Source organism: Adiantum capillus-veneris, chromosome 26 (assembly GCF_014529385.1).
Source record: "Adiantum capillus-veneris isolate H3 chromosome 26, ASM1452938v2, whole genome shotgun sequence".
Taxonomy (NCBI): domain Eukaryota; kingdom Viridiplantae; phylum Streptophyta; class Polypodiopsida; order Polypodiales; family Pteridaceae; genus Adiantum; species Adiantum capillus-veneris.
Window position 1 is genome coordinate 60,311,481 of NC_140956.1, and position 20,337 is coordinate 60,331,817.

The 20,337-nt window shown below is 44.0% G+C and overlaps 1 protein-coding gene across 1 annotated transcript in view; it reads right to left on the minus strand.

Moving 5' to 3' along the window:
* Nucleotides 1–20,337, minus strand: part of LOC147423539 (phosphoadenosine phosphosulfate (PAPS) reductase family protein) — a 93,187-nt gene continuing 72,850 nt past the window's right edge. Inside the window, exons 13-16 of the mRNA XM_086501866.1 lie at nucleotides 2,054–2,206; nucleotides 1,794–1,851; nucleotides 1,610–1,695; nucleotides 1–479 (exon numbers count right to left, since the gene is read on the minus strand). Coding sequence (XP_086357992.1) covers nucleotides 402–479; nucleotides 1,610–1,695; nucleotides 1,794–1,851; nucleotides 2,054–2,206 — 375 coding nt within the window. The 3' untranslated portion in view covers nucleotides 1–401. The remainder of the gene's footprint in view (nucleotides 480–1,609; nucleotides 1,696–1,793; nucleotides 1,852–2,053; nucleotides 2,207–20,337) is intronic.

The window sequence follows — 20,337 nt, forward strand, 5'->3', positions numbered from 1 at the left end:
TTGAGCTTAGAATGAGCGGTTACTCTCGATTTAGCAAACGAAGCAAAAAATACTAGATACATCCCCTTCAAATCAGGGAAGGACCTTACATGAGATGATGATCTCTCTGATTAAAGAATATGAGGCTGCAGCATAGAGCAGCATAACAAATTGGAGAGTGACAGGCCGACCAATTGAGCCAGACTAATTATCTCCAAGGTCACAACAGCGTTCAAAAATGGGCTGCGGTGACATGGGAGAAGCTGCTCTCTCCACTAGGGACACAAGGTCACTTACAAAAAAAAAAAATTGTTCATGAGAGTCTTATGACAACTGCGCTAGCTGCTGCTTTCCTTTACAAACAGTGGACTTTTTCAAGTATTTTCTTCAAAAGCCAAACTGCAAGCACACGTATTTTCTATTCATTTGATCTCTTCAAAAGTCCCTTCAGGAAATTCCAGTAATAAAGCTGTTACCGCCTTCTTTACTCGTTCTGCATTCTGCATTTGGTGGAAACCATCATTCATAAGTCTCACACACACACACACACTATTTACGTACATACGTCTCTCTCTCTCTCTCTCTCTCTCTCTCTCTCTCTCTCTCTCTATATATATATATATATATATATATATATATATATATATATATATATATATATATATATATATATATATATATAACCCTGAAAGAAACATATATAGGTTTGTTAAACCACTGTCGCCAAAGACCCCCAATACAACTCATGCTTTACTCGCCGTCATGCAAGAGCGAGCTTATGAAAAGACATTTCATTAACACTGATGTGTACTTTGAATAATCCCCTTCTACTCCACTTCTTTGAGACAAAAAATATAACAAAACACCCTAGCTTTCTGAGCGATGCAAAACGAACGTCAAACTACTGAAATCATTCAGATAAGAGTGAATAATCAAGCAAGATGCAAAAGACTCAAGATTCATGGTTTGCATACATAAGCAGATGTATATGTGGATGCAACCAAAGAAAGATGCAAAAGACTCATAGTTTGCATACATAAAGCAGGATGCATATGCCGATGCAACCAAGCATGTTCAGAAAGTGAGAATGTCCGATGTTCAATGTAATGAAGATGTACAAGCTACTGCAGCCAAGGCTCATAACGCCACCACAATCTATGCCATAGCCAAAGGAGGTAAGGAGCTCGGGTTCACCATCCAGCTAGAGAGTGCACTTGCACCACACTGCATAATATAAGACTTGAGGCCTGGCTATATAATGTGGCCTCCCTGTCCACACTAGCCCGCCCATTGTACTCTCCCCAATCCCCCACCGGACAAGAAACGTGCAAAGATCAACAGCAAAAAGCTTCAGCCAATCAGATTATCATTGTGCCTATAAAAATACATGAATAAGAAGAATGATACCGTAATCGTTCTTGTACATAACATATGAAATAACAAACAGAAATCACCAAAAAGAGAGAAACAAAGAAAGCTCGAGGAGAACAGATGGAAATCATAAGAATTATAACATACTATCAGGCACAACAAGTGTAACACAAAAGGGACAACAACATGACAAGAACCTCATAAGGGATCCTGAAAGGTGTAGTTACTTTACAACATCATCTTCAGACATAATACTAACCTTGCCAACAATCGTTAAAACTAAATGATTTTGACCATCCGACCTCATAGTTCTGTTCTTAACCTGCCGTGACTCACGATAACAACCTGTTCAAAGACAATTGCTCATCCTTCCCGTTTGAACAAATTGGCAAAAAATAAGAGAAGGAAAACAAGAACATGAGAGAAGCAATATATGAACAGACCTATTGAGAGATCTGGAAAGTCTGTGTCTATCCTTGCAAATGGACCTGCAAGTTCCAGCTGCAAAAAAAGAGTAACTTCTCCTTATCAACAAACATATTGTGATACAAATACATGAACCACAAATAACCATTACATTCATCTTCCAAATAATACAATATTGTTTTGCTTCCAAATTTAGCATATTTATTTGGCTGTGCGCACACACTCTCTACTTGTTGCATCTTTATATATAAAAAGATGCAAAGCTTTGTTGCCATACCTCTGGAATTGTTGTGCGTAGCCTAACAGATGTGAATTGCTGCTTGCCCTCAAACATTTCTGTATCCTTGCTCAATTCCACTAAGCAATGCCACTGCAAATCCAGCTCAGCAACCGTCGTGCCAGATAAAACAAACACATTTTTGCATTTAATCTGAACAAAAGTAAATATGGTCAAAAAGAGGGTGCAAATAAAGGAGCACTTTCACCACAAAAAAAAAAAAAAGTTGACATACATAAGTCTCTATCTTGAAGTGATTATATTAAACAGGAAAAAGGGGTGACAACAACAAAAAAGTGAACAAAAGGTAAACTGACTTTCTATCACATTCCATTTTTGTCCCATTCTTGAGAATTGCATTGTACTTGCATTGCAGAAATTCAATTTTCTTACATACGTGCATCTTCAAATGAAATGGGTTTTCCTCCACAGCCGTGGCACATTCCCCCACACACAAAATTGTCACATGTTCAAGTTGCATGGGGAGTACCCGCACAAGTATATGCCTAGGCAAAGGAGTAGCCAATGTACTATCACAAATAATTTGAACCTACCTTTTTGAAATGTTACTAGACTTCTCACAATAGTTGTCTTGTCCTCCTACATCACCAATATGCTTATTTATAAGGTCAAAGTTGCACAGGCTGTAATCCCTTCAGGTAAGTGATCTGACGGGAGACTCAGACCACAATCTTCAAAACTTGGGAACACTTTATCACTTCAAACAACTTTAACTGAAATGAAACACAGAGAGAGAGAGAGAGAGAGAGAGAGAGAGAGAGATGTGGGAGCGGTATGCGCGTCCTATGCACAATTGGTGGCCCTGAACTGCCACTCTTATCGTACAAGGATTGGAGGGCTGAATCCAAGATTTGGTGCTCATGCAATCATGCGACGTCAATCTACCAGTTCTCTATGTGCAAGTGATGCCCCAGAGGGTTGCTTTTATAAGCCCAGAGGACCTACAATAATAGCAAGTCCCCAAAAAGCAGTTACTATCCAAAAACAACCCCCCTTTTCTTTTTCCTTAAAAGAGAGAAGAAAAGTGCTTTTTTTAATGTTATTTTAAATTCAGTTTTAAAGAGAGAAAACTGGTTTTTAGAGAGAATCGACATATTCTAGAGAGAGAAATTTGCGGACTCGAGAGAGAATCTGCAATAGAGAGAAAATGAGAAATTCAAGTTTCCAAACCAATGCGCATAGAGGATTCCGGCTCTAACAAAGAGATTGGCATGGACCACCTCTCTAAAGAGAGAAAGTCGGTGACTAGCCAAACGAACCAAATGATCAATTGCATCAATCACAAAGGTTACCTCCACATGAGCATCATGCTCCAAGCATGACTTCCTCTTATGCAGTAGAGGCAACGAAGTACATGAAAGTACAGTATCGTATCCCTCTTAAAAATTAATTATCGATTCACCAAGATCTTTTAGTTTGGTGTAGCCCGCTCGCACTAACAAAGCAGTAATCTCACACCAGCACATGAACATAACTGAAAAACTTTCAACACTTGAACTAGTCGCAACTAAAATGGCAAAGTTCCACTTCCAGATGTATTGGCCCTGTAGTCTAGCACCCCTATCATTATTTTTTATATTGATAAGTCCCAGAGTACCACTACCAAGGAGTCATGCTCTGCTATAAACTGACACCTTCAAGTCGAAAAGCATGCCAGGTCACCTTGTATGGATGCCACGTCAGCGCTCACAATTTCGGGCAAGTTTTACATGATTTTCATACACAAAGTCCACGTCATCACTGTACAAGCAATCCACGTCATCACATTTCGACATACCCTCCCCTTAAAAGAAGATTGATTACCCTCAATTACGGTAATCGCCCTTGACTACATTTGCAAAACAGATAGTGGACATCAAATAGCTCAATAGACATTGATTCTATGCTTACATGAATTTGACGACTCGATCCATGCACTAGCACAAAGACACTAGTCATTGAACAATCATAAAATCACATTCACCTCACTATCCCCCTCGAGGTCTTAGACATAAACCGTGATCATTATGACTTATTTAGCCATAACATCTAGAGCGCACTGATCTCTAGCAGATGTCTTGATGCACTGAATCTCATCGCTCCAAATTCACATCATCAAGACAAAATGCTACAAGCATTTCAACAATTGTAAGAGTAGGAATCATTCACTTATTACGGAATTCCTAACCACAATCCCAAAAATTCTGGTCAACTCTTACATACATCTTATAAAGTCACTTAGTAAAGTACTGTCAGCATCCCCAAAGTTTCAGAGAGAAATTGGTTAACTCTATTCTCTTCTAGGGAATTTGTGACAAAGAAGTGGACAAACCCCTCTCTCCTGCAGCACGCACGACACCATATCAACCCACTCATTCAACATGCACTTCTAGAATAATCGGAGCTGAACAAAAATCCTCAAGGTAAAGCTCCACTGTCTGTGGAGTATCTGCCACCATCCACTTTGCATCAAGAGCTGAGTAGTTGTAATGTGCAACGGAAGTGATTTATGGTGATAACTTAGGATGAGTGCTCAGTGCGTATTCAAGGTTCCTTTTACTTTCATGAGATAGATGTGCAATAGACTAGAGAAAGAAGAGAGAACAATACTGTGAGTGAAGGTTCCGTAAGTGATAAACAAAGAAGAAGACTAACACCACATGCCCCTCTCTCTATCATAGAGAGAGGTATTTGCTTTAGATTGCACAAATGCTGATACAATGGTCCTAGGTGCTGAGATGTTGATGGGATCTTGATACGGTTGCTTGAATCTGAAGGCTAGGGGCTGAAATGCATAAAAGCTAGTGGAACTGATGGAATCTACAACCGTCAACGAGGCTATGGCTGATCTGCTATGGCCGACATCGAGGGTGGGCTGAAAACTGAAAAACATTGGCTGATCTCTCACATACTGATGACTTGGCATGCCCAACTGGAAAGAACTGGCCGAGAGGACAAGAGGAACTGCACCCAGAAGATGGGCCGAGGGACCTAAGGGGTTAGGGATTAAAAAAAAATCCCTAGCCCCTACCAGCTTATGGAGCAAGAGCGAGGGGCCTAAAACCTAAATATCAAAAGCCTGAACTCTAGGCAGGGTTTCCATAAATTACGCCGACTTTGCTAACCGATTTCTCCATTTGCACTGGCTGCTGCCATCTGGCAATGTGTACAGATTTCCACAATTTGCACTGCTGTTCCTGGCAGATTTGAGCGCTAGCTTTTGGAGCCACTACTTTTTGGAGATTAGTGCTTTTAAGTGGACATCCTTGTACGTTTATAAGTGCCCAAAGGGTCACTTTCAGAGAGCATTTGGATGCAGAGTCTCGGAGAGAGTTGGACCCTCGAGAGGAGTACCTTTGTAATAATAAAGAAATATTGGAAGGGACGCCGCGTCTTGGCTTGGAACTCCGCCATGCCGTGTCGACTCTCTCTCTCTCTCTCTCTCTCTCTCTCTCTCTCTCTCTCTCTCTCTCTCTCTCTCTCCCCCCCCAAGTTCAATTCAATTATTTGCACTTTTTGTTCATGGGCTGCATTGATTTCTCGCTTATGGTGTCAAAGCCTGTAACGGTGGTATCAGAGCTCAAATCGATTCTCCTACGGAGGATCCGATCCTTTCTGTGTACACATGGGTTCTCGTGGAGAATCTAACAAAGACGACACCCCTCCGACTTTTTTGCTCGAGCTTAAGAAAAGCTGAGTCCCGCTTGGGAACAAAAGAAACCAACAAAGATTTTATCTTTTGGTGGTCCTCTGTTTCATCTTCTTATCAAGAGTTCTGTACAGTTCTTTCTACGAGTACAGTTTCCGCTTTTCTGCACTTGTTTGCCCTTTCAGCTTTCCTCCTACCTCAGAGGAAAATCAACGGCTTCACGCCATCTCAAGTAAATCTCATCAATCGGGTAATCCTTCACGTGTTTCGCAAATCTAGGTCTCTGGAGTACTTGATCAATCTTTTCACACACGTGTCAACCTGCAGTTGACGCTTGTGCTCTGCTCTTGCAAACTTCTCTGCCAAAAATTTGTCCCAAATCTTCATTCTTTTCTTCAGTTCCCGCGCCGGATTTCAACTTTTCTTTGCCTCCCCCCCGAGAGGTGTTATCTTTGTCAAATTCTCCACGAGAACCCATGTGTAATCTGGGGTTCTTTATGGCTTATGCCCTGTAAGACAAAGTGATGAAGAAAGGAGCGCGCCCGATGCGCGATGAAGAGTCGGAGTGGCTAATAAATTTGAGGAAATTCTTTCACAAAAACCTACGTGTGTTGCAAAAAGGATCGGATCCTCCGTAGAAGAAGAATCTTTCTAGGCTTTGATACCACTGTGGAAAAGAACGAACTTAAAAAACTTGCACTTCAATAACATCTGAACTGAAAGAGATGCACGACACGGGGAGTGGTGGAGTTCCAACCAAAGAGAGCACTGGCCCCAAACCTTGGTGCCCCACCCTCTCGGTATTTCTTTATATTACTTGAACTCGGTACAATGCCAGTATCACGCTCTGCACCTTCACCCAATAGAGTGCCACAGATTGAGCCCTTTGCACATGTATAAAGGCCCTTGGCCAATGAGAAGCAATTTACATGAAAAGCTTCAAACTCAAAATCATCTAGCCCTAAAAGCACTAGCACCCAAAAGCTGACAGCACGTTTTGCGGAAATCCGTACAGATGCCACGTTAGCAACGCCAACGTAAACGGGGAATTCCGTACTTGTTGCCACGTTAGCACAACCAACGTGAATTGCGGAAATCTGTTTGTACAGCTGCCACGTCATAAGCTCTCCTCGCAAGAGATTGTAAGTGTGTGCACGATTCAGCTTTATTTTATTGCCTTTTTAGGTGTCACCAGGAGGTGTATTTTTCATGTTGCCTTCCGTAAATAAGTACTAGATATTTTTATTTATTTTTATTTTTGCTTGTTTTCCCCGGAACCCTTGAAAAGGTGCAAGTGGACATTGCATGGCCAGTGTGAAACGGCTGCGGCCGAATAGGTTTCTCACAGCAGGAGTCTGTGTTGGTCAGTCTGGGACTGGTCGGGTCAGTTAGCACTGAATTCTGACGAGTATGGAAGCCTCTGTGCACCAAATGAAGTATGGGCCACTCGGAAAGTCGCTTATAACTTTATAAGTCAGTGGGAACTAGAGAATTAACTCAAAAGGGGCAAACTGGACACATGGCGGCTCCAGGCAATTTGGCCACTTCCAGCATGAAGAGGGGACGCCCAATTTGAGAGAGGAGGCTGATTTTTGAACACAAGTGACCTAAAGTGTGTGTGTGTGAGTAGTGGGTGCAGGTCTACAGCTTTAATGGAAAGCTTGCCTTCTCCTCTGTCTCATGTAGCGCGATGACTTACTCTCGTGCATCTCTCTCCCCCCTTTGGTACATATGGTAATGCCCCACTAGTTGGGCTACTCAGTTGAACATGTACAGTTCTGGGGGTTTATGCGCGTTTGCCAAGGCAAGAGCCTTCTGAACATGAGCCGGATTAGCTAATTGCTAATCCCCCACAGGTACGCACAATTCCATCACGAAAGATTGCGAGTTCGGAGAGTTTTCTCGCGTGAAAACTCGTCCAATTCACAGGGGAACTGTCCCATTGCGTGCGGGAGCCCTTGGGACACGCGTAGGCGTGTTTGCTCCGCTAAAAACGATCCGAAACAGCGAATTACAGCCTGCTGTGTTTTTCTGCAGGTTTAGGGTTTCGCACCTAATCTGCAAGGGAACCCCGGGGGAGCCTCGTGAGAACCTTGGGATGCGTGTACAGGCTTTTGGGCACCCGGCAGTGAAAAACAGGGAATTACAGCCCGCTGAAATTCTGTGACAGCTCACTAGAAAGCTTCCAGATAGCAAGGGAATCCATCCTAGACAGGTGCTTTTGACCTACAAGGGTTTTTGCGCCGTTATGCTGCCAAAACCAGGTCGAAAACCTGCGTTTTCAGCCCTCGCCAGGTTTGGACAGCTTTGTGAAAGCTTGTGCGAAGTGGTCGGATCGTCTACCTTAATTTGAATAAAGAAATACCGAAAGGGGCGCCAATCTTTGGGGCCTACAGGGTGTCGGTCTCGTGTGTCTAGTGACATTCTAGTCGCTGGACGCAACTGTGTTCTCTTCCCTTCTCAATGCTCTGTGTAAAGTTAACAGGTAATTGAAATAGTACTGCCCTCTACGTTGTACAGGCCGGTTACATGGCTCCATCGACGGGATAGTCACTTTTTCCTCAAAAAGTGCAGCGTGGATTGTTGTGGGTGAAAGCAACCCACAGCTTGTCGTTATGGCAAAGAAGAGAGACCAAGTACCTGAATAGGGATCTTCCTCACATGGCACGGAGAAAGTTCCTTCAACTCCTCAAGAAGAGGACAGGTTGTTTAGAACTCAACTGCGTTGCTGCATGGACCTGTTTCAGCAGTTGGCTAACAACCCAAGGATGCAGGAGTTCTTACAGGCTCCGACACAAGGTTTTCAGCCTACTACACAGGGCATGACTGAGCCGTTGCAGGAAAAGGAGATTTCCAATGCGCAGAGGACTCATGATGCTCGAGAGAAAGCCCATGTGGTTGAGCAACTAGCGGTGTCCAATGATCCAAAGCAACTTGCTTTAGTTCGACAGGAACCAATTGTGAATGGTCAAGGGAGTAATGAACACGCTATGCGTCAGACCCTTCCATTACCTAATACTTATCCTGGTTATTTTGGAGGTGGTTCAGTGTTTCAAGCTATGGCTGGACCTTCCACAGGTTATATGCCAGGGAATGTGTTCGGGACAATGCAAACAGGGATGGGTAACCCTATGTACGCAAACATGGGTGTCCAACCAAGTTTTCAAGGTGCCTATGGCCAGTTTCGAGTGCCTGGAACACAATTTGGTATGGCTGGTTTTTCGCAGCCATACGTACAAAATGCAGATATGACAAGGAAAACAGTTGATGCGAGTGCTGGAATGAACACTCATGGAGCACCACTGTTACAGGCACCTGTTTATGATAATGTGGCTCCTTTGAGTCAGCTGAACGATTACAAGAAAGGTGGGCAAGGAGTGAAGTTTGAAACTTTCAAAGGAACTGAGGATCAATTGAAGGCTTTGACCTTGATACAGCAGTTCGATGCAGCTTATGCTGGAGGAAACTTCACGGAATCTTCAAAGATACGCAAGGCTGCTACTTTCTTGAAAGGGAATGCGCTTCAATGGTGGACCGCATTGTTGAACCAGGGCCAAGCCCCAACAACGTGGGTCCAATTCAAACAGCTTTTTGCGCCTGCATGGTTGACAAACACTTTTGAAGTGGATGTGATGACAGAATGGCACGAGTTGAATGCTAAACAGTGTGCGAACTTGGAAGAGTACAATAAACAATTTTGGGCCGCACTATTGCCAGTCACCTGTTACAAGTTTGTGCCATTGTCAGAACAGATTGAGACGTACTATTGCGGATTGCCCAAGAAAATCACAGACTACTGCACAAAGACTACTGTCATGAATATGTTTCAGTTGATAGAGGATGCAAGAGTGGCCAACAATCTGTCGAAGGGAGATTCCGATGGATTTAATAGCCACAAGAAAGGGTCCCAGGGCAAACAGTTTTCAGCCAAGGGCAATGTTGCAGTAAAGCCTTCTGAGCCTCCCACAAAGAAGCCCTCCACTGAAGAAGGTGATACGTCCAAGAAGCACTCTAAGTCTTCTTCGGGACGAGGACAAGGACAAAAGAGGTATTTTTCTGGCAAAACTTTTCAAGAACGGAAAGCTCTTAGGGAGGCCAAGAAATGCAACATTTGTCAACAGGAAGGACATTTTGCAAATGAATGCCCACAGAAGAAGTCACACGATAAGGATGACAAGTCAGACCATAAAGGGAAGAAGCCAAAGCCAAGTGCAGGACTTGTTCCAGATTTGGTTGGAGACCAGCCAAACACAGATGCCACGCAGCTGTGCAAGCTTGGGGCAAAGTTAGAGACCAAACAGTGCTGGTTTTCTTTGATCCAGGAGCCCGTGCAAATTTCATATCACAAGAATTGGCATCAAAGTTGGGCATTCGTGCAGAGGAGATGGGTATGACAGGGGAAGCAGGTTTGGCATGCCCAGGTCATTCAGAGCCCGTTACTCCCATTTTGGGGAAGCTTCGTCTGCACATTCAGAGCTATGTGGATGCGGAAGAATTTCATATTATGCCACTTGAGGGCTGTGATGTGTTACTGGGTATCCCATGGTGTTACAGGTTGCATGCTATGGTGGATACTTACAACAAAAAGATTACCCTTGTACATAGAGGAAAGACTCATGTCCTTGATGTAAAGCTTAAAGGCGAGTCTGTTCCAGTTGTTTCTGCTTCTGCTATTTCATCTGTAATAAAGAATCATCTTTCTGCGTACTTGATCTTTGCAAAAGAAGTACCTCAAGTTGTATCTAATTTGTCTACCTTAGATAAAGACAGGTCAACTTTTTTGAGTGGTTTCAATGATTGTTTTTCTGGCTCTTTGCCAGGGGAGTTACCTCCTGAGAGACCCGAGGATCATACTATAGATATTCTGCCAGGTTCTAGTCCACCGAATAGACCACCATACAAGGTTAGTGCAGTCCAATAGAAAGAGATTATGAGTCAGGTCAACGAGCTTTTAGAGAAGGGGCTGATTCAGCCCAGTTCATCCCCTTTTTGTTCGCCTGTACTCTTAGTGCAGAAGAAGGATGGTTCATGGCGCATGTGCATTGACTATCGCGCCTTGAATAAGAATACCATCAAGAACAGGTTCCCCATACCGAGGATAGATGACATTCTTGATCGCTTTGAGGGAGCGTCATTGTGTACAAGGATAGACCTAAAGAGTGGCTACCATCAGATACGCATTAGGCCAGAAGATGTCCATAAGACTGCGTTGATGACAACATTTGGTCTCTATGAGTTTCTTGTCATGGCATTTGGTCTCAGAAATGCTCCTGCCACGTTTAATAGAATGATGGATAGAATTTTTAGACCACATAGAAACTTCGTGGGTACCTTCTTTGATGACATGATTGTCTATTCGAAGTCTGAAAAGGAGCATAGGGATCACTTGACTGCAGTTTTCACTGAGTTACATAAGAACAGACTACTCATTAATGCGAAGAAGAGTGAATTCTTTCTGCAAGAGATTCACTTCCTTAGGCACATTGTTTCAAAGGATGGGGTACGCATGGATCCCGCTAAAGTGGAAGCAATTAGATCCTGCTAAAATGCTACATTTGTGAACACGAAGGACATTTTGCAAATCAATGCCCACAGAAGAACTCACAGGATAAGGATGACAAGTCAGACTATAAAGGGAAGAAGCCAAAGCCAAGTGCAGGACTTGTTCCAGATTTGGTTGGAGACCAGCCAAACACAGATGCCACGGAGCTGTGCAGAGCTTGGAGCAAAGTTAGAGACTAGATAGTGCTGGTTTTCTTTGATCCAGCAGCCCGTGCAAATTTCATATCACCAGAATTGGCATCAAAGTTGGGCATTCGTGCAGAGGAGATGGGTATGACAGGGGAAGCAGGTTTCGCATGCCCAGGTCATTCAGAGCCCGTTACTCCCATTTTGGGGAAGCTTCGTCTGCACATTCAGAGTTATGTCGATGCGGAAGAGTTTCATATTATGCCACTTGAGGGCTGTGATGTGTTACTGGGTATCCCATGGTGTTACAGGTTGCATGCTATGGTGGATACTTACAACAAAAAGATTACCCTTGTACATAGAGGAAAGACTCATGTCCTTGATGTAAAGCTTAAAGGCAAGTCTGTTCCAGTTGTTTCTGCTTCTACTATTTCATCTGTAATAAAGAATCATCTTTCTGCGTACTTGATCTTTGCAAAAGAAGTACCTCAAGTTGTATCTAATTTGTCTCCCTTAGATAAAGACAGGTCAACTTTTTTAAGTGGTTTCAGTGATTGTTTTTCGGACTCTTTGCCAGGGGAGTTACCTCCTGAGAGACCTGAGGATCATACCATAGATCTTGTGCCAGGTTCTAGTCCACCGAATAGACCACCATACAGAGTTAGTGCAGCCCAGCAAAAAGAGATTATGAGTCAGCTCAACGAGCTTTTAGAGAAGGGGCTGATTCAGCCCAGTTCATCCCCTTTTTGTTCGCCTGTACTCTTAGTGCAGAAGAAGGATGGTTCATGGCGCATGTGCATTGACTATCGCGCCTTGAATAAGAATACCATCAAGAACAGGTTCCCCATACCGAGGATAGATGACATTCTTGATCGGCTTGAGGGAGCGTCATTGTTTACAACAATAGACCTAAAGAGTGGGTACCATCAGATACGCATTAGGCCAGAAGATGTCCATAAGACTGCGTTGATGACAACATTTGGTCTCTATGAGTTTCTTGTCATGCCATTTGGTCTCACAAATGCTCCTCCCACGTTTAATAGAACGATGGAAAGAATTTTTAGACCACATAGAAACTTCGTGGGTACCTTCTTTGATGACATGATTGTCTATTCGAAGTCTGAAAAGGAGCATAGGGATCACTTGACTGCAGTTTTCAATGAGTTACGTAAGAACAGGCTACTCATTAATGCGAAGAAGAGTGAATTCTTTCTGCAAGAGATTCACTTCCTTGCGCACATTGTTTCAAAGGATAGGGTACGCATGGATCCCGCTAAAGTGGAAGCAATTAGGTCATGGCCAGACTTGAAGTCTGTACATGACATTCGAAGCTTTCTAGGCTTATGTTCCTACTACACGAGGTTCATCCGAAATTTTGCTGAGATTGCTTCTCCACTCCATGCACTACAAGGAAAAGGAGTTACTTTCAAGTGGACAGCCAAGGAAATTTTAGCGTTCAAACACTTGAAAGAGAAGCTGACTTCAGATCCGGTAATCATTTTGCCAAATCTTTTAAAACCTTTTGTGGTTCAGTGTGATGCATGTGGACATAGTCTTGGTGCAATTCTAATGCAAAATGGCCGAGTAGTCGCATATGAGAGCAGAATTCTTTTGAAGACTGAAAGAAACTTGCAAGTCTATGAGAAAGAATTGCTGGCAGTAATTCATGCTCTCACTAGTTGGAAACACTATCTGCTACGGGCTGATTTTGTTGTCCAAACGGATCATCAAACCTTACGATATTTTCTCACACAGACGAAGTTGTCTGAGAAGCACATGCGATGGGCAAACATCTTGTCAATGTTCCATTTTCAGATTGTGCCTGTGCAAGGGAAAAAGAACGTGGTGGCTGATGCGTTGTCACGAAAACCCCAAATTTCAGCAGTGTCAATTCCGTACCATTGTGAACTAGACGAAATGAAGACACAATATGCTGAAGATTCAGATTTTGCAAGGATCTATGACCAGCTTGTTGATGGGCAACATCATGAGCACTATATGCTTATGAATGACTTTCTCATGATGCATGGAAAGTTATGTGTTACTAAACGGTTACGGCCAAAGATTTTGATGGAAAGTCATGCTCCACCTTATGCTGGGCATCGTGGAATTGATGCGACAGTGAAAGGGGTTCTGGCATGCTTCTATTGGCCAGCTTTACATCAAGATGTTGACACATTTGTAAGATCATGCTTAGTATGCCAAAAAGTCAAATTTGAAAGACAAAAGCAACCGGGATTGTTGCAGCCATTGCCGATCCCAGATAGGCCATGGGAAAGCATAGCAATGGACTTTATCTTTGATCTTCCAAGGACACAAACAGGCAATGATGGGATTTGGACTATCATTTGTAGGTTCAATAAGCAGACCCATTTCATTCCTGTGAGGAAGAAGATAAAGCCAGAGTACATGGTCAAGATATTCATGAGCAATATCTTTAAATATCACGGGATGCCTCAGTCAATTGTCAGTGACAGGGATCCACGTATGACGAGTCTTTTCTAGAAGGCATTGTTTGAGAACATGGGCACTACGCTAAAGTTCTCTTCTTCGTTTCATCCGTAAACTGATGGACAGTCAGAAGAGGCAAATTCTACTGTTCTGGACTTGCTCAAATGTTATGTGTCAGAGCACAAGGCAACTTGGGAACATCATCTTCCATTGGTTGAATATGCTTACAATAACACTTTGCATACGTAACAGGTAAGGCACCATTTGAGATAGTGGAAGGAGGGAAGAAAGTCCCGCCCATTTTGCAAACTAAGGACAAGATTTTTGAGGCAGACAAGTATGTGTAAGATATGGATGAAACATATAGGAAGATAAAGATTACTCTTGAGAAGACTCAGGCTAAGCAAAAGAAAGCTGTTGATCGTCACCGTCGTGAACTTGTATTTTCACTTGGTGATTGGGTGCTTTTGCGCTTTGAAAAGGCCAGGTTAAGGAAAAGGAAAGGCAAGGAACGCTTGTTTCCTAAGCTCAGTATGCGATATTATGGTCCTTTAAGGATTTCAGAAAAGATCAACGATGTAGCTTACAAGTTAAAGCTACCAGAAGGCTGGAAAATACATAATGCTTTTCATATCAGCCTTCTAAGACCCTTTGTTGGTAATGTGCCAGAGAATATACTTGATGAGGAACAACCCGAAGTGGAAGAATTGGATGAAATCCTTGATCCTGAACAAATATTGGCACATAAAGAAAGAAAGGTTAGAGGAAAGGTTGCAAGACGCTATCTGGTGAACTTCAAGAACTATCCATCGTTGGATGCCAAATGGATGGAAGAGTCTAAATTGCTTAATTCACCTCAGCTATTGCAATTGTATCTTGAAGCCTTTCAGATGGAACCCACAATGACTTGATGTAGACTTTTTGGAGCAAGGCAAGAGCATGGTTCATGATGCTCAAGAGAGTAGTTAAGCAATTGTATCTACTCTTTCCATACAGAATTTAGCTAGACAAGTTTGTGCTTCAGAGTACACTAGAAGGCTATGCTTGATATATGTGTCGTAGCCACGTTGGTTGGATTGTTTAATCGTCCAACGCTACATTTCCGGAAGCATGTATATCTTGGATTCCCATCATAGAATATGTGTGATATCAACAGATACCGCATGTATTATTGGCAAGCAAGCGAGGTCGCTTGCAGTATTTCAAGGGTGGGGAGTGTCACCAGGAGGTGTATTTTTCCTGTTGCCTTCCGTAAGTAAGTACTATATATTTTTATTTATTTTTATTTTTACTTGTTTTCCCCGGAACCCTTGAAAAGGTGCAAGTGGACATTGCATGGTCAATGCGAAACGGCTGCAGCCGAATAGGTTTCTCACAGCGGGAGTCTGTGTTGGTCAGTCTGGGACTGGTCGGGCCAGTTAGCACTGAATTCTGACGAGTATGGAAGCTTGTGTGCGCCAAATGAAGTCTGGGCCACTCGGAAAGTCACTTATAACTTTATAAGTCAGTGGGAACTAGAGAATTAACTCAAAAGGGGCAAACTGGACACATGGCGGCTCCAGGCAATTTTGCCACTTCCAGCATGAAGAGGGGGCGCGCAATTTGAGAGAGGAGGCTGATTTTTGAACACAAGTGACCTACAGTGTGTGTGTGAGTAGTGGGTGCAGATCTACAGCTTTAATGGAAAGCTTGCCTTCTCCTCTGTCTCATGTAGCGCGATGACTTGCTCTCGTGCATCTCTCTCTCCCCTTTGGCACGTATGGTAATGCCCCACTATTTGGGCTACTCAGTTGAACATGTACAGTTCTGGGGGTTTATGCGCGTTTGCCAAGGCAAGAGCCTTCTGAACAGGAACCAGATTAGCTATTTGCTAATCCCCCACAGGTACGCACAGTTCCATCGCGAAACATTGCGAGTTCAGAGAGTTTTCTCACGTGAAAACTCGTCCAATTCACATGGGAGCTGTCGCATTGCGTGCCAGAGCCCTTGGGACACGCGTAGGCGTGTTCGCTCCGCTAAAAACGATCCGAAACAGCGAATTACAGCCTGCTGTGTTTTTCTGCAGGTTTAGGGTTTCGCACCTAAACTGCAAGGGAACCCCGGGGGAGCCTCGTGAGAGCCTTGGGATGCGTGTACAGGCTTTTGGGCACTCAGCAGTGAAAAACAGGGAATTACAGCCCGCTGAAATTCTGTGACAGCTCACCAGAAAGCTTCTAGATAGCGAGGGAATCCGTCCTAGACAGGTGCTTTTGACCTACAGGGGTTTTTGTGCCGTTATGTTGCCAAAATCAGGTCGAAAACCTGAGTTTTCAGCCGTCGCCAGGTTTGGACAGCTTTGTGAAAGCTTGTGCGAAGTGGTCGGATCGTCTACCTTAATTTGAATAAAGAAATACCGAAAGGGGCGCCAGTCTTTGGGGCCTACAGGGTGTCGGTCTCGTGTGTCTAGTGACATTCTAGTCGCTGGACGCAACTGTGTTCTCTTCCCTTCCCAATGCTCTGTGTAAAGTTAACAGGTAATTGAAATAGTACCGCCCTCTACGTTGTACAGGCCGGTTACATTAGGTCCCCTGGGCCCCATCGAACGGGGCCCCATAAGTTGGTGGGAACTCTTCTTTAAAACTAGGACACTCGACGAGACTTTGCAAGTTGGTAAAACTTCTTCTACTGCTTCTGCTTCTTCACTTAGGGTTTAGGCTCCTCGGCCGGGATCTGTAGGTTCGTTCCGTTCTTCAGTGGCTTGACACGTCAGCAGCTTGTGACACTATGGCTGAATGCTGAAAACGCTAGGGAATGCCCAGGCCGAAATCTACAACTCCGACGAGGTTATGGGCTGAATGCTGAAAACGATGAGGCTGATGACTGAAAACTGCAAGATCTGCCGGGTACTGCTGAGAAGAGGTGATGCTCCGGGTACTGCTTCTTCCTCTGTCTCTTCTGCCTTCTCTAGCGCCCAAAGGGCTTCTTCCATAGGTCTTTTAGCCATTTGCCCTACCGACTTTTAATAAATGTCACATCAAAGTCACATATTAATAAATGACTTACGTGACCGTTCACATGCCTATATGCTTAAGTGACTTAACTGTGCAAGTGAGGATATGCAACTATGACCTGTCTGATCATGCGCATCCTTCTTCTAGAGGCTCACAAAATGCCACGCTAGATCCTAAGCAAGACTAGGACTGACGCTAGACTATAGCAAAAGATTGTCTATGTGGCGCAAGTGTAGTGCGCATGTGACAGGGAGGCTCCTTGAATGAGATTCGGGAGTGGCGGCCCATCACCATTCTCAACTCACTCTACATAATCTTAACGAAGGCTCTAAGTTTGAGGATTCAACCGCTACTTGAGAGCATTATACATGAGACCTAGACATGTTTTGTCAAGGAGCGTAGTATCCTTGACAACATCTTTACCTTTTAGAAGGCCTCTGTCCTCACATGTCTCCGAGGACAAGATCTTGTGATACTCCTCGATTTTGAGAAGACGTATGACAAGGTTGACCGGGATTTCTTGGAGGGCACTCTGGACAAGATGGGGTTTTTAGATGCTTGGATCAGAGGAGTGTCAGCTCTCTACAGATGTGTGCACACTCAGGTGCTCTTGGCAGGGGGAAGAGGGGAACGCTTCATGCTCACGCATTCGGCTAGACAGGGTTGTCCTCTGGCCGCCTTCCTTTCTCTCTTCTATGCGTGGTTTAGAGCTTCCTATTAGGGGAGAGGAGTTGCTGGACGCTCAGTTTGCTCACGACTCAGGCATGTACTTGGAGGGCCAAGAGGCCAATCTGCACATGTGTGAGCAAGCTCTTGAGGTGTTTTGTTGTGCATCAAGAGCACTAATCAACTGAACGAAAACAGTGGCTTTCTGGGTTGGCACTGCTCCTACGCCCGGTTGGTCGCCAAGAGAGGGCTTCAGGTGGATCTGTAGCGCGGATAATGTGTCGTGCTCTCTACAGTGTGGGTGCCCCTCAGTGCCATGTGCATGACAATCTCACTCAAACAAATGGAAACTCTCTCAAACAGAATGAAACACAGGAACAATGGATAACAACAGAGACACAACAGTGGACCAGAACATGTCGACTCGACTAGCTCAAAGAACCATGTACAGACTCTGGCGTGGCAACACACTCAGCTCCAGCCCAGGACTCACAGGTACAAATGGGGTGTCGAGGCTCAGATGTGCAGGGATGGTGAAGCAGTGCTCTGTGTAAGACCCTCTCTAGACGACTACGTACAAGATAATAGAACTAGCCCAAAACGACTACTCATATGTACAACCATAAAGAGCCACCAACGGCTCATAAATGTCAGCCATGTGGTGACCTGGCCACGAGGTCCACTAGACCACCGTCGGTACCTTGCCACGTGTCACTCCCTAGGCCGGAGGGTCCAGAGGGTCCGTCCAGTGTGAACCAGCCTAGACCAACTGTACTAACTGTGTCCTGTGAAAGTGACACTGTAGCCTGCTACAGGTTGCCCGCCACAAGACCGCTCACCGTCTCGGTGAGAGGAAATATTGAAAAACTAGGAAGTAAAACCAATAGGTACCACATGTATATCACCCATGCAAGAAATGATTTCAGCTCACAAGAGAATTCAACACTTGGAGGAGGAGGTTTCTCTGCTCGAACAGAGGATGGCGGATTCATAAGCAGAGATGATGACAGTTCAAGAATACTCTAAAAAGTTCCAAGTAGAGTGTGAAGAGCTGCAGCAAACTCTTGGCACTACTTGTGGGGGAGCAGGAGAGAGAGCCCACTTGCTGTCCTATGCAATGAGAGTGAAGGAGAAGAGGAGATTGGGGCAGAAAGAGCACACGCAGAGAAAACGTGAGAGAGAGAGAGAGAGAGAGAGCTCGTTGAATTTTTGGGAAAAGCCACGCTAGTGTTCTTCTGGGCTTCACATTTGAGTATATGAGTAAGTGACTAGGGGGCCATTCACACTTGGGCCCCCTCACTTATAAGTCTTTTTAACTTATAAGTTATAAGTACAAGGCACTTAGGCCTTTATTCCCTAACAACCTCCCACCTAAAGGCAATGTACCTTGGGAGATCAAAGAATCAGCTAACTATGATACAACAGCTGATCATGCACTTACTCATCCAACACCCATCATCTGACGGCAATATGCAAACCGCTCTGCTGGAAGACTCTTGGTCAAAAGATCTACAGGATTGTCATCTATGTGCACCTTGACAAGTGTAATGCTCTTGTCATCAAGTACACTCCTGATAAAATGATACTTCACCTCTATGTGCTTTGTCTTGGCATGAAAAACAGGATTCCTTGCAAGCATAATAGCACTATGACTATCACAGTGTAGCACAGGAACCGGTGACTTAATGCCAAGCTCTTCTACCAAACGCATGAGCCACAAAGCTTCTTTGCATGCCTTAGTGGCAGCCACATACTCAACCTCAGTGGTAGACAAAGCAACACATTTTTGCAGTCTAGAAATCCAAGAAACTACACCTCCTGTGAATGTAAACACATATCCAGAGGTAGACTTCCTGCAATCTGGATGTCCAGCAAAATCTGCATCTGTAAAGCCATGCACAGATGTCTCACTCTTCCCAAAACAGATGCACAAGTCTTTAATGCCTTTCAAGTATCTCAAGATACACTTCACTGCTTCCCAATGCTTTTTGCCAGGATTGCTCATGTACCTGCTTACCACTCCCACCGCAAATGCAATGTCCGGACGTGTAGCAACCATAGCATACATCAAACTGCCAACGGCTGATGCATAAGGAATCTTGGCCATTTCAGCCCGCATATCATCTGTGTTTGGGCAGTCATGTGCAGTCAGTTTTACATATGGAGGCAGCGGAGTACCAAGTGTCTTTCCCCCATCCCTATGAAAACGATGTAGCACCTTATTAACATAATCTCGTTGAGATAGATACAGACGCCTGTTTGGTCTATCTCGAGAGATACGCATGCCCAAAATATGATTAGCATCACCAAGATCCTTCATGTCAAAGCGATTCTTTAAGCTTTGCTGTAATGCATCCAACTCCGTGACATTGTTACCCGCAATAAGCATGTCATCAACATACAAAATCAGCAATAGAAGAGATCCATCACCTGCCGTTTTTATATACAAACAATGATCAGAATTACTTCTTTTGTATCCTTGAGACCTCATGAATGTATCAAACTTGTGATACCATGCACGGGGAGATTGTTTCAAACCATACAAACTCTTCAAGAGTCTACATACTTTCTTCTCTTGCCCCTTTGACACAAAACCTTCTGACTGCATCATATAGATTATCTCAAGCAAATCGCCATGCAAAAACGTTGTTTTGACATCCATTTGCTTTAACTCCATATCTTCAGAAGCAACCAGGCCTAAAACAAGACGTAATGTGGCAAGCTTTACAACAGGAGAAAAAATTTCATCAAAATCCACACCATGCTTTTGCTTGTACCCTTTAGCAACCAAACGTGCCTTGTACTTAGAAGAAGCATCAGATGTGACCTTGGCCTTGTAA